This window comes from Medicago truncatula, chromosome 6 (assembly GCF_003473485.1).
Source record: "Medicago truncatula cultivar Jemalong A17 chromosome 6, MtrunA17r5.0-ANR, whole genome shotgun sequence".
Taxonomy (NCBI): domain Eukaryota; kingdom Viridiplantae; phylum Streptophyta; class Magnoliopsida; order Fabales; family Fabaceae; genus Medicago; species Medicago truncatula.
Window position 1 is genome coordinate 36,764,490 of NC_053047.1, and position 15,273 is coordinate 36,779,762.

General features: G+C 30.4%; 1 protein-coding gene across 1 annotated transcript; it reads left to right on the plus strand.

Annotated features, from left to right (window-relative positions):
* Window positions 1-9,506: 9,506 nt before the first annotated feature.
* Window positions 9,507-14,918, plus strand: LOC11412670 (beta-glucosidase 12). Its single transcript, XM_003620148.4, has 13 exons — window positions 9,507-9,713; window positions 9,836-9,905; window positions 10,820-10,878; window positions 11,002-11,077; window positions 11,426-11,503; window positions 11,587-11,674; window positions 11,750-12,005; window positions 12,281-12,396; window positions 13,024-13,244; window positions 13,696-13,727; window positions 13,844-13,946; window positions 14,041-14,149; window positions 14,429-14,918. The coding sequence occupies exons 1-13, from the start codon at window positions 9,549-9,551 to the stop codon at window positions 14,622-14,624; spliced, it is 1,569 nt and encodes a 522-aa protein (XP_003620196.2). The 5' UTR covers window positions 9,507-9,548; the 3' UTR covers window positions 14,625-14,918.
* Window positions 14,919-15,273: the final 355 nt, after the last annotated feature.

A 15,273-nucleotide genomic window follows, 5' to 3' on the forward strand; every position in this document is an offset into this window, starting at 1 on the left:
CAAAACCTAGCCAAGTTTAAGAAAGAAATCTTCTTCACATGATTTCCCTCTTAAAACATACGAGAAACCGAAAAGCAAATAGAAGAAATGAAATAGGGGTCTAAATTAAGAATTTAGATCAATTTTGAATGCATTGATACACAAATGTTTATACAAATTTACTATTTAAGGTACTTAAAAGTGTCTCAAAAACATTGGTTAGCATTTTCCATAAAATAGATGCAATTGATTTACTTAATACTCCAAAGACACCACAAAAGGAAATGTGGAGAAGAAAAAGCAAGCATCACCAAAGATGAGTCACCCAGCTAAAGAATAAGTCAAAGGAATTCCTTTGTCACAAAACATTTTCAATAACTAACATAGAAGCATAGAATCATTATATTGGATCAACAAAAATCATACAAATGAAGTTGATACCACATCTTTAACTAAATTTTTTTAAGGCACTGAGTTTATGAATTCTCTTATATATTGTTTAACATTCACTTTTCAATCCAACGTAGAGCTTTTCACGCTAGTTATATAACAATCTCTCCCTCAACAATGTGGAACTTCTCATACTAGCTATATAACAATCTCTCCCTCAAGTGTGAGTTCATCCATTCATATAAATATATGATCCCTTCAAATAAAAACCTTTTTCATCTACATATACTTGCATTGTCGTTGCGGCTGCATTAATAGGATACACTACGTAACCACCATTTTTAGGAAGGGTTTGAACAGAAGGAGCTGATCCATTTTGTAACCATTGATTCTGATACCACAGTTGGATCATAAAGGGAGCTCAAGAATCATCCACATAAGACCATAGCAACCACACAAGTGAGTTGACTACCACATATTAACCCAAAATATGGGAAGTCCGGGATGTACAGGGCGCATCAACAAGTCAATGTTCCATGGCCACGAGAAAGGGAGACACCACATCTCCAAACAAACCCTTGAGAGAATGGAAATATGATTAATCTTTTTTATAAATCCAACATTAAACCTACTCATAATCAATGTATAATTTATCACTCACACTTGAATCCAACAACTTTCCTAAGATCGTCTATATAGTAGAAGGTAATAAACGGGATGTCTCATATTCAACTAAAAGAAAACAAAATATTATTTCATATAAATTGATCTAATCTCATAAGTCAACACTCCTATCATATTTGTGAGAAGTTATATATAGTCTGATAGATTCATGAAAAGATTATGCCAGCTTTTATAAGTTCCAATTCTTTATTTTGCAAGTTATCCGTTTTTTTCTTTTATAAAAATTGCAAGCTATCTCTTTCCCATGCGATATTATATTTTGTCAAAATAAAAAGCTACGAGAAATATTATAGATCATCCACTCGGAAAAAGGAATAAGAAATAGATTATACATAATGACATGATGTAGATTATATAATTTAATATATGGCGGTGATCTTTTTGAGATCTGCCAACGGTTAAATGGGGTCAAAGAAAGTGATGTTAATGTAATAACAAATCATGCACGTTTAACTTTTTTCTTCTTCTAATTGTTAAATCCCTTGGACTTTTCTCAAAAAACTAAATTGGAATTGAAGTTAAATGCAAAATATATTAAAAACTAAATCAGTTAAACACAAAATGTGTGTAATGGGAACTGTGTACAACGTCAAAGTAACAAAGACGGTAAAAACAAAAACCACAATTATCAAATGGTGTAACTTATACAAAGAGACGACATAGACCACCAATAATGAAAATCAAAAGCGAAACCCGGTTAATGTGTCATTAGCCACCACCAAGAATAAGCATAATACTATCGAGAAATTTATCCTTAGAAGACACGTTGTTGTTGAAAATTCCCGAATTTCTCTCCTTTCAAATGACCCAAAGACATGTCAGCCACACCACCTGCAAGAGCGAATGTCCTTCCTGAAAGCATGCGCGCCAAAAAATTTGTTGTGCTTGACAACCAATATTTGATGGAAAAACGGTAGTTATATCCAACCAGTGATGAACGAGATGTCAAATGCGTGCTACCAAAGAAGTCACAATGCAAAAATAGACGATTGATTGTTTCCTCTTTTCCACACCCGCCCGAACACAAAATCGAATCTGATGGAATTACTCCTCTTCGAATTAAGTTGTCCTTCGTGGGAATTCTCTTAGGCTCTGTTTGGTAAAAATAGTGGATGACTGATAAGCTAGCTGATAGCTTATAGCTGATGACTAGTAGCTGATAAGCTACTTGAAGTGTTTGGTAAAATTAGCGGTTCAATTAGCTAATAGATGTAAAATTACATAAAATGATATTTTTAATTCATAATAAAGTTTATAACAATTAATGTTTAAAGTATTTAAAAAATAAAAATTGTTAATTTAACTCCCTCAAAAAAAAGTTGTTAATTTAATATTGTTATTTAATTAATTTTTAATTCCTAAATGTTAATTTATATTTATTTTCATTTGCCTAAAAAAATTAGATATAAAGTGTAAAAAAATTTAAATGTAACAATTAATAAAATATAGTTTGTACAAATATATATATATGGGGAGGGATATATTGACTCCAAGAGTAACTCTAAGAAGTTACTCCACATCCCCACCTTTAATTTTATTTTAATCTAATGTATTACATTTAAGTCTTATCAATAATCATGTGTCTCACCATTCTTGATCATTTTAACAATAATAAATTTCCTTTTTTTGCTTTCAATCAACATTTATGTTTCATTGACACAATTAATAATTGGTAACAAGAAATTATTTTTATGTTTCATCAAATGTTTTTTTTAACAAATTTCAAATATTAAACTATGATTTGTCAAAAAAAATATATTAAACTATGATTAACGTTCCTAAAAAAAAACTCATGCTGATAAAAAACATCACACTTATTTTTTTTTTGGACAAAACATTACACTTATATTTAAATACAACTTTTTTTAATACACCGATAAAATAAAAATTAAAAAAATATATATACTTTTTTTTAAAGAAAAAAGTATAGATATATTTGTATTAATTATTTTTTTATCAAATTAAAATATATATATATATATATATATATATATATATATATATATATATATATATCTACTTCAAAACAATTTATTTAATATATAAGGATGGACCGAAGCCCTGTTCTAAATAAGTATTAGATATAATGTAAGAATATTCTTTTTTATCTTTTCACCAATAACTGATGTCTCAATATCTTGACCAAAAAAATTGTGTTAATAAAACATAAATGTTGATTGAGTATGAAAAAGGAAAATTAAATATTGTTAGAATGATCAAGTATGATGATGCACATGATTATTAATAAGACATAAATGTAGTCCATTAGATTAAGATAAAACTAATGGTGGGGATGTGGAGTAACTCTTTAGAGTTACTCTTGGAGTCAAAATATCCCTCCCATATATATATATATATATATATATATATATATATATATATATATATATATATATATATATATATAGTGAAGGTAACGTAACGTTCTCATTTTTTTTGTTGGAGAAAATTATTGTCCTTGTTCTTATTCTCTTCAATTCTGATATATCACACAAAAGCAACGTGTCATTTTGCTAAAAAAAAAAGGTGACATTAAATATTGAAATAGTCCCACAAAAAAAAAAAAACGTAACAATTGTAACGAAAAAAAACTTAAACGTAACAGGAAATGATTAAGGGTAAGAAATAGAATTTAGTTAGAATAATAAGGGTAAAATTGGAATTAAAAGTGAGAAGCTATAAGCTATAAGCTCAAACACTACTTGGAATAGCTTCTGAAAAATAGCTTATAAGCTATAAGCTCATGGTGAAAAAGTGTTACCAAACAGAGCTTTTTTTGTCAAACGAGCTTATAAGCTATAAGCTAAGAGCTATAAACTCTTTTTTAGGTGTTACCAAACAGACCCTTATTAATTGTTCTCCAGGCAAAGAGTGACCCCTTGAAAGACACTGTTTTGCTCCAAATTAAGTCTGAATGGTTGTCAACAAGAAGTTGATACGTAGCCGTGAGAATATAATTGTAACGCCCTAATTGTCATTTAATTATTTTAGTTGATTTAAAGTCTTTATATGATTTTAAATGATTTATGTTGATTTTGTGGTGTGATGTATTTTATTAATGGCTATTTTCATTATTAAATAGAATAAGCGGAGAAATATAATTATTTTGGAGTTTGGGGATTTAAATTAGAATTAATAGAAATTAAGAGGAGTTAAGAATATTTGGGAGGTTACAATAGGTTGGAAAAATAGAAACTAAGTGTCAGAACCAGTTTCACGTACAAACAGAGGTTTTGGGAGAAAACAAGAGAAAGCTAGGAGAAGAGCCAAAGGGGGAGAATCTGATTGTGTAAGAGTTTGTTCATCAAAACTAAGGTAAGAGTGAGGCTAACTCTCAATAATCATAGTGTATGTAAACTCTGAAATTGATTTAACATGTAGTTGTTTATGAAGTTGGGAATTAGGGTTAGAATGTAGAATTGAATTGTGGAAAGAAGTAGATAATTTGATGGATTAGGATGATAAAGGATGTTTAGATTGTAGATTAATCACAGACTAAGTTTCCAATCAGTATTGGGGTTTGGGTTGATGGAAATTGCGATTTTCGTTTGAAAAATCGGTGTCTAAACGTTTTGCAAATAAGAGATTATGTGAGGTTTGGGAAATCAATTTTTGGGTGGTTGAAACTTGAATCTTTTTCTGTAGATTATGATAGAGCTAAGTGTCAGGAGCGTGTAGGCGAAAACGACATCGAAAATGGGTTAACGGTTTGGATTTTATGCGCGAAAACGTGAAAATTAGAAAATCTGATGTTGTATGTCGAGCAGAAATCGGGCTACGATTTTGACCAGGTTTTCGGGTGTTTTAGCACGAAAAAAATCGTACTACGATGGGGGAAAATCGAGCTACGATTTTGCATGACCAGGAACTTTTAAAATGCATTTTTCTTCGCTCCAATTGCTTCCAAACTTCTTCCTAAGTGTAGGGACTTTATCTTAACCATCTAGAGATATTTTTAGGTAAGAAATAACCTTGTATATAGGGGCTAATGAGTTCATGAGTTGGTCTTTGGGGTAGAAATGGATGAACTTGATTGTGTGAGCATGATTGTGATCAATTGTATATTTTCTGGAATTGTTGGATTGACTATAATGATTTGTTGATGACTGTGATGTATGATTACATTTAATTAAATCATACATGTTGTTGAATTGTGGAGTTGAAAGTCATATCATATATATGCATTGTTGAGTTGTATGTATATATACACAAGTGGAGTCCATTGCATAATCATAAAAGTGGGAGAGCTTCGGCTCTGGAGCACCTTGTCGTTCAAAGTGGTGGAGCACTAGTTGCTCAAAGTGGTGTTTAGTGGTGAGGACTTATGTCCTGAAAATGAATGCTTTAACCATTCTACAGCTGTGAGGGCTACGACCTTGAATATGGTACCACATGCATGTGCATTGTCGCATTTTGTTGTTGAGTCGTAGTGGAGTTGTCGTGTCATTGCATGAGTCGTTGTTGTTGGTTGAAATTGTCAGTGTTGATGATGTTGTTGATTATAAAATATATATGTATATCGAAGCATTGTTGATGTTTAGGGTGTTAGATTTAATTGATGAATTATATATCTATTATTGATGAAATTAAGATGATTAATGATGTTGTTAATGATGTGGTATATTTGCAAATGCATTATGTGGAATTATATATGATGTTTAAGTTGTGTTAATTATCATTTGATATTGTTATATCTTGAGATGTCTATGTGATACCTGTGATGCTATTGAATCTTAACTAAGATGTAAATGTTGGTCTAAGTTGTAAGCGTTGTTGAGTTGTACGTTGTCGAATAAGTCATAAGTATGTTATGCAAATTGCCGAGGTTGTCATTATCGTCCGTGTTGTTGTTGAAGTCGTAGTTGTAGCCGTTGTTGGTGAATGATTATGTCAGGTGTTGTGTAAGAGGTGGTGTACTCTTACTTTGTTGTGTTATAAGAGGTGGTGTACTCTTATGTTGTTGAGTTATGAGAGGTGGTGTACTCTCACGTTGTTTACGTTGTTGATTAAGTTGTTGTCGTTGTTGTTGATTAAGCTGTTGTTGTCGTTGTTGTAGAATCTTGTTGTTGTCGTCGTTGTTGGTTGAATTAGTAAGTGTTACTAAAATTAAAGAAGTAAGAATATTATTATGATGATTTGTTGTTGTTTACATTATTATAAGATGATGATTATGTTGTGTTGACTATGTTATTATGAGGTGATGATTATGTTGTGTTGTCTATATTATTATGAGAAGATTTTTATGATGTGATGAATTATGTTGTTATACAATGAGGTTTATGATGTGATGATTATGTGGTTATATGATGAATGTACATGATGTGATGAATATGATATTAATGTTGACTAGAAGTTGATTGATGATTTAATGAAGTACTATACAAAGAATTATTATTATAAATTGGTGAAGTTTAAGTTGTTAAATACGGTTGATGATTTATATATCTATTATTATTGTTTGTGAATCTCACCTCTTCTGCTTGGAAATGTTGTCCTTCGTATGAGTAACTTGCAGGTGATGCAGAGTAGTTGTTGTTAGTTGCGGTACACATGAGTCTTAGGTGCTCTGATACGTAACGGGATGAGAATCTTTATTGTTTTCCATATGTTACGTGATTTATTATGACTTTTATGTTGAAGACTGTTTAGACTGAATTTTTATTAAGTTGTTTAAGTCGAGGCCGTCGTGCCAACATGATGTTTTATTAAGATATTTTCCGCTGCATTGAGATTTAATTTTGATATTATGAAATGATTGAAATAATAGTAATTTTGCTATATTTATGTTTGAAAGAAGTGTAGCATTCCGTTTAAGGTGTTTTACTCTTATTTATGCTAAAAAAATTTCAAGTTAAGAAAACGGGGTGTTACAATAATAAACACCTTTTACCAAGTATTCTTCAAACGTGACATGTTTCCAAATCCATTTGTCATTTACCTTATCATGCAAAAATATGTTCCTCCTCCCATGCAAATAGTCTTCTTCTCCACCTCCAACCCACCCCGTCAACCTTCCAACTATCCCTCCTCATCGCCGTCACAGAAACATCAGGATTCACACTTAGCTCAAATAAACGCCTAAACCTGTCCCACAACATCCCTCCCTCTAACCAAGAATCACTCCAAAAAGATGTATTTTGGATTAGACTTGATTGTATGAAATTATATATATATATATTTTTTTTCAAAGATGAAATTAGATTTGTTGTGTATATAGAAATTGGGAAGAATTTTAGTTTCCAAAATATGTTGTCCATTGTTCAACCTCGATCAATGTTGTGGGAAAAAAATTCAATCAACTATTATGATCAACTCCAATTTATATTTTGGTAACAATTTATATTTTTAAAAAGGAGTGGGTTTAGTGCCCAGATGGCCAGACCCAACCCTTCTTTATTTTTTTTAATAATTAAATTGCAATTGGTAAAAAAAAGGAGTGGATTAGAGATTCCATCTAAGGAAAATTTCAAGGGAGAGAACCTCATCAGGTATTTCCAATTTTGTCCTTGTACTCGAAATTGAGTATTTCAAGCATATATACTAATTTCATCATAAGTTAAAAAAATTAATTCAAGGGTAAATTGGAAATAACTGCATTAATTAAAGCATTGGTAATTGAATTTTGCTTAAATTTGATATAATAATTTGATGTTTTTGTTGCTTCTATAAAAGAGTGGAGGAAGTACACCCTCTGTTCACTATTATAAGCAAAAAATTACATTTTACATTAATTCAATTAATGATGTATGTAGTCACCACATACCATAGTTTTAAAAACTGGATCGGATCGGCCAGTCCGACCGGTCAGACCGTAAATCGGTAGGGTATCTGGTTCGAGCTTCTCATTGGATCGGTCATGCCCGGTGTAAACCGGCATGGCTCGTTTAAAACCGGTCAAAACCGGCGACTCGGCCGGTTTATAGAACCATCCGGTTCAATGCTTGCATTCTTAAAAAAAAAAAAAAAAAACAAGAAGAAGAAGAAGAAGAACAAAGGTTGTCGGACGTTCTGTCAATGGAAGGAGAGAAAGAACTTAAAGCCTGAAACTGTATCAGAATTCCTTGTAGAAGATCCATTTAATACTTACAAAGAAAAATGAGCAGAGAATGAGAAAGAAAATTGCACATTGTGCGGCGGCTAATGTTTATGGAGATGTGCTATAGCTGTTTAGGGTTTTCACTTAGTGGTATATATATGATGGGTTGTCAAATAAGCCCAATTTTAATGTTTCAACAACCTGCACGGCAATTACAAAGCAATGTTATTTATTTACCTTTTTTTTTTTTGGATAATTATATTATTTTAAAGGGCAATGTTATGTTTTTACAAATTGGAAATTAACATTAAATTTTTATAAAATAACTTTTTTGATAGATATAAGATAATTTCTTCTATCTTTATGTTCTACAACTTCAACAAATAAAGTATAAATTTAGTTTGATATATATTTTTAATTTAGTTAAATATTTATAAAAAATTTAATCTTAAGACCGAGTCACCTAACCGAGTTATCCGTTTAATCCGATTCAGTCATGCGGTTCAACCAGTGACTCAGTGGTTTGACCATTGACCCAGTACCCCTGCCGAGTCGATGACCGAGCCGAGTTTTAAAACTATGCCACATACATCATTTAATGAATGAATCTAAAATGTTGATTTTTACTTATAATAATGATTGGAGGATGTATTATACTAAGCATGTGTTTGGTGGCGTGGAGCTTGCGAAAACAAGGTGGAAAATCACGTTTGAGTAGAAGCTATGTTTTCCAGCTTCAGTCAAATCACGGTGAAATTGATTTTGGGCTTCCAAACACACACTAAGTTGGGATAATCTAGTTGGCATTTGGAACCTAATTAAACTATCTTTTGGAACCAACTTAAAAAGTCCTATCTATGGTAGTGAATGGGGTTTGCTCACTTTGTTAATCACATAACAGCCGATCAACTCAAACATTAGTCCCAAAGAAAATGTTCAAGGTGAATAAATATGATGTCTGAGGTTCGAACCACAATCCTTATATATATATATATATATATATATATATATATATATATATATATATTATGTATTGTTTATATCAACTGATATATGCTCTCCAGAATGTGCAAGGAAAATGTTATATTTAACCACTATGCGAAATATTCTGTTTAAAAATGTTTTGAGGGGAAAGACCAATAAAATAGAAAATTATTACATTTTTCTTTTAGATTTACTTTATATAAAATTAAGATGCTTTCATTATAAATAATGTCATATCCTTGTCGTGATATATTTTGTTTATATTGATAAGAAAATTTAGTCTGTCATACCTTATCACGTTTAATTGGACTTTATTATAAATGAATATTTAATACATATTTTTATAATCTTTGCATTCCAATTATTGATCTTAATTATATTCCTCAACTTTGGCTTTAATCACACATGAGTTCCACTATATAATGGCCCAAGCTACACAATTTGGCTGAAAGGAACAAATATATAAACTATAGTCATGGTATTAAATCTTCTTCTTCTCCCAAGAATCGTTGTGATTCTTAGTTGTGTGGCTATAATTGAAGCTACAATATTGTTAACCAATGATGATATTAACAATTCCCTCAATCGTAGTAGTTTCCCAGAAGGTTTTATTTTTGGAACAGCTTCATCAGCTTACCAGGTACTACTCCAAATATTTTAATTTTCTTCTACTTTGTATATGTAAGATGATAAATGAAAAATATATTTGATGTTTATCATACTAGAAAAAGTAAAATCACTGACTCAATGTACAATTTTTAGTATGAAGGTGCAGCAAATATTGGTGGAAAAGGACCAAGTATATGGGATACTTTCACGCATAATTATCCAGGTACTTTTCCTTTATGCATTATTTGTATTATCGATCATGATAACCGGTGTCTCGAAGCATTGGTTAAGGCAGTTAAAAAAAGTAAATTTTAAGTTGAAAATAACATTTTTTACACTTTTGAAAAATTGATTATAAATTCTAATATAATACTACTATATTTGCTTCTTTAACTATCGTGCTCAAAAACACCGATTAATATTTTAAAAAGAGTTGCTTATGTTTCTTTTTGAAAGATGCATAAAATAAAAGAATGGTACTTATGGATTAGGTTGGTTTTGTTTTGAATTGTTTCATTTAAAGAAACGGTACATCTGAACTTCTTTGACAGATAATATAATTTTTTAATTCCTCACGATCCATGCTAAAGTTATAAAAATTGCAAGTGGTGTTCATAAAATAAACATGCAACTGGTTTACTTTTTAGCACCAAACTGCAGGAGTACGTATTTCATTTTAATCATGTTATTTTTTGTTGAGAAAATTTCAATTTTTTTATTTCATTTTGTTTTTGAATTAATGACAAACTCATACTCAAATAAACACACGCGGAAAATTCCTACGTATTTATTTTCATATCACTACATAGATTCCTGTTTAAAATCCGCATGACGATTCGCATAAAAGTCAAGTGAAAACTTCAATTCCACTTGATGAAATGAAAGGAAAAAAAAAAAAATATTGATTAGAGGCCTAAAAGTAGGACATTTTGATTTGGTATATATATTTTTAAACTAGAGTGCTTTTGTATATTTTTTTCAAGGATCCTTTCCATTTAAAAAAAAAAAATGGATAATGTCATAAGTAGGTCATACTATTAAGTGGGTCAATTACTATTAATTTATATTATTTTATTATGTCTTTATCATTTTAAATGAAGAAATAAAGAGGATGCATCCTACTGCTAAATTTGTCAGGTAAAATAAAGGACAGAAGTAATGGAGATATAGCCCTTGATGAATACCATCGTTATAAGGTTCAATACTTAACTCCAATATGTCCATGATTCTTTAACTTGTATGTTTATAATATTAATATAATTAATAATATAATGATGATATAGCATAGTTGAGACATCACGTGATATGATATAATGCAGGAAGATGTTGAGCTCGTGAAAGACATCAACATGGATGCTTATAGATTTTCCATCTCTTGGTCCAGAATACTTCCAAGTAAGAAACTAGGGCTAAGAAACATTTTCTTTTGGAAACTTTTCAACATTTCCTTTCCATAAGATTTTTTTTTTTTTTTTAATGTTTATAAATGATAATAATTTTATAATGATTATTAATTGACAAATTCTTATGGGTCAGGCTGACATATGCCCTTACGGCACATGACAAAGTTTCCATAAATAGTAAGTATTTATTGTAAAAAATTAATTGTCAAAAACTTGAAAATAAAATTGCCACAACTTTTAAATACATAATTTTTAATAATAGTACTTTAACATATGCCTTAAGCACATGTAAGCATTTCCCAATTCTTATTTACATGTTAGATTACTTGACTAATTGCAGAAGGAAAGCTTAGTGGAGGTGTAAATAGGGAAGGAATTAAGTATTACAATAACCTCATCAGTGAGTTGCTGGCCAAAGGTGATCATTATGAACTTAATTTTTTCTTTTTTCCTTTTCGATGATTTTTGACTAAAATACTTCTATTGCATCCATCAATGTAGGTCTTCAACCCTTTGTGACCCTTTTTCATTGGGACCTTCCTCAAACACTTGAAGATGAATATAGTGGCTTTTTAAGTCCAAATATAGTGTAACTCAAATCCCTTATGACCAAATATAATCAAACATCATTATGTGTTTTCCCTCTAACTATTACTATATGCAGGAAAGATTTTCGAGACTATGCGGAGCTTTGCTTTAAAGAATTCGGGGACAGAGTAAAACATTGGATCACACTGAATGAACCATGGGCCTTTGCCAAACATGCTTATGCTGAGGGAAGTTTCGCACCTGGACGATGTTCACCCTGGCAAAACTTGAATTGCACCGGTGGAGATTCCGCCACTGAACCCTATATAGTGTCTCATAATCAAATACTTGCTCATGCATCTGCTGTCAATGCCTACAAAACTAAGTATCAGGTATTATTTTATTTTAATTAAAAGAATTAAATCAATTCACAAGGTGCATGTCTTAGGCTTGGGTTATGCGCTATATATGATTAGTTTAGGATAGATTTTCGAATTTAGATTGGACCGAAATCAATCCAACAAGTTTATATAGCGAGAGTTGCTAGCAACATTCACCTTTGAACACTCTCTCTAACACTCACTCTTATTCTAACACTAAGTATTTCTTAATTATTTAATATCCACGTCATTAAGACCTAAACTTTCCTTTACAAATCTTCACGCAGAAATTTCAAAAGGGAAAGATAGGGATAACATTAGTGTGTCACTGGATGGTGCCACTATATGATACAAAACTGGATCATCATGCTTCACAAAGAGCCATTGATTTCATGTTTGGATGGTAATTAACTACTTTATGAACCTTAAATTATATGTGGAACTCAACTACATTAATTAGCCTAGACATTAAACTCTTAAAGAGGAACGCTGACCATAAAATGGTGTAGCTCATTGTTGACATTTTTATTTATTGCATTTATTGAAAAAAAAGTTTCATGAACATCCACTTTTTTATACACCCGCAACACTGGATTAATCACATGCAAAAATGTGGTTAACTGTTAAGTAGATGGTTAATTCAATTTACCTTAAAAATTATGGTTATTTTATGTAGTTGAATTAATCATAATTTGACTGTCAATTAATATTATGGTTGAATGAAATAATAGTATAAATTGATTGATTGAATATTAAATGTGCAAGTTCTATTTCTATTTATATACAAATGAGACTCTATGCTATCTTATTGTGTGAGTAATCACATAATTAGTAAACTAATTAACTAGATAACTTGTTGCCTAAGTAATCTGTTTTTCACTAATCTATTTACTATCATCTTCAAGATGTAATAATTAAATTAATCATCTATTCAATTGAATTATAACACATGTTTGATGGTGTAGGGAGAATGTGCAAAAAAGAAAGTGTTGTCAATATATCATTACTCTTATCAAAGTATATATTGCAGGTATATGGATCCATTGACAATTGGAGACTATCCAAGCTCCATGAGGTCCTTAGTAGGGAGTCGATTACCAAAGTTCTCAACATATCAAGCAAAGCTCGTTAAAGGATCCTTTGATTTTATTGGATTAAACTATTACACTTCCCATTATGCAACTAATGCACCTGAATTAAGTGAAGTCATTAAGCCCAGCTACAACACAGATGCACTTGTTAGTTTTACAAGTAAGTGTGTTTAATGATGACTCATGATTTTTTTTTTACTCTAATACATCAAAAAGCATTTGATTTGCTAGAAAATAAAGGACATGACATGACAACTCTAATTCTATAGTGTTTTATTTGTAAAATTGTTTTTGAGACATGACAAACTGAAGGCCCCCCGATAAAAACATAAATTTTGTCCATCACTAAACGACAACACAATTTTTAGACCTACGTACAAGTTATCTAAAATACAAAAATAGTTTTTTGTCCACCAAAAAACGTACAAGACCAAAAATTATTCAATACCATAAAAGTTCGTCTTATGTTGTTCTGCCTAATGTTATGTTATTCTGTGCAATACATATTGTTTAGCAAATCAAACACACCTTTGGTATAAGCATAAGCATAAGTATACAATTACATGTATTTTTGTTAGCAATAGACTATCATATTATATTTTTTTCCACAGGCCAGCGCAATGGAATACCTATTGGCCCAAAGGTATGTGCGTGATAATATAATTGCTATTACAACCATATATAATGTCTTAGTAGTTATGTTTTTAATTTTTTCAAAGGGTATTAACATTGTTGCTCTACACTATATTACACATGCAGGCTGCTTCAGCATGGTTATCAATTTATCCAAAGGGTATTCACGACTTGTTGCTCTATATTAAAACAAAGTACAACAATCCATTGATCTACATCACTGAAAATGGTAATACTAATACACCATTTATATTCATCTTCAATCTATTTCTTACTAATATGAAATTTGATGGTAAACAACTATATTGTGATTCTATATATAGGTATGGATGACTTTAATGATCCAACACTTCCTCTTGAGAAAGCCCTTGAAGATACACAAAGGATTGATTACTATTATGACCATCTCTACTATCTTCAAACTGCAATAAAGTATGTGCCCTCAAAAAACATAAAAAGTTGCTCTAGAAAATTTAAATCAATGATTTTTTTTACCAAAAAAATAAATAAATTAATGATAGAAATATATAGAACAATAATATAAATTTTGTCTCTAATTCTCTATATTTATGACTAATTTCGTGACACATTTTATTTTTTTCTATATAGAAATTCAGATACTAATTTTATTTTTTTATAGTGCAATTTCCTTATTTATCTAATTAATCTATGACATATGTATATGTTTAATGTATCCAAAAATTTTACCAGGGATGGTGTGAATGTAAAAGGGTATTTTGCATGGTCATTGCTTGATAACTTTGAATGGGGTTTAGGCTACACTTCGAGGTTTGGAATATACTTCATAGATTACAATGATGGCCTCAAAAGATATCCAAAAATGTCAGCTGTATGGTTCAAGAATTTTCTACAACATAAAATAGTTGCATATGGTGATTCACGCTAAGAAGATAAAGTTATGAACATAAAATTGATGCAATGAGAAATAATATCCAATGGCCACATTTCTATTATGTCTAGTAAACATCTTCACCCAAGTCACATATTCATTGATGTGTATAAAAATGTGTTTAAAAGAGGTTTGTAACGCTGAACAAGTTATCTACCTGTTTTGAGTTCTTAGTTCTCATTTTTTTTTTTGTAAGAATTGTCTCAAAAGCAAATATGTGAGAAAGAAACTTTTGGCGTGGAAATATTTTCTTCCAACAAATGAATTCGAAAGATCAATTTACAAGTAAAATCTTTAAAAGGTTCTTAGTTTATAGATTTAAGACCAAATGTGTTAGTTTACAATGCAAGAAACGCGTGATTGAGTAAAAATGGAAAAAATATAAAAGTAAAAGTGCAGAATGAAAGAACAAAGATAAAAAGAAAAATGGTACTAATATAATTATATAGGTGATGACATACATCGTTTGTTCGACATACCAATAAGATGTATTATCTTATGAGGGTTGGTGAATTATTTACTAGGCAAATATTTTGAACAAAAATGAATTCTTTTACATGGAGTTTGATTCCATAATTTATAGAGAAGAAAATATATCAATTAACGTCTATGATGCATGTTTGCTTTGTGTCTTCTAACTTCCTTG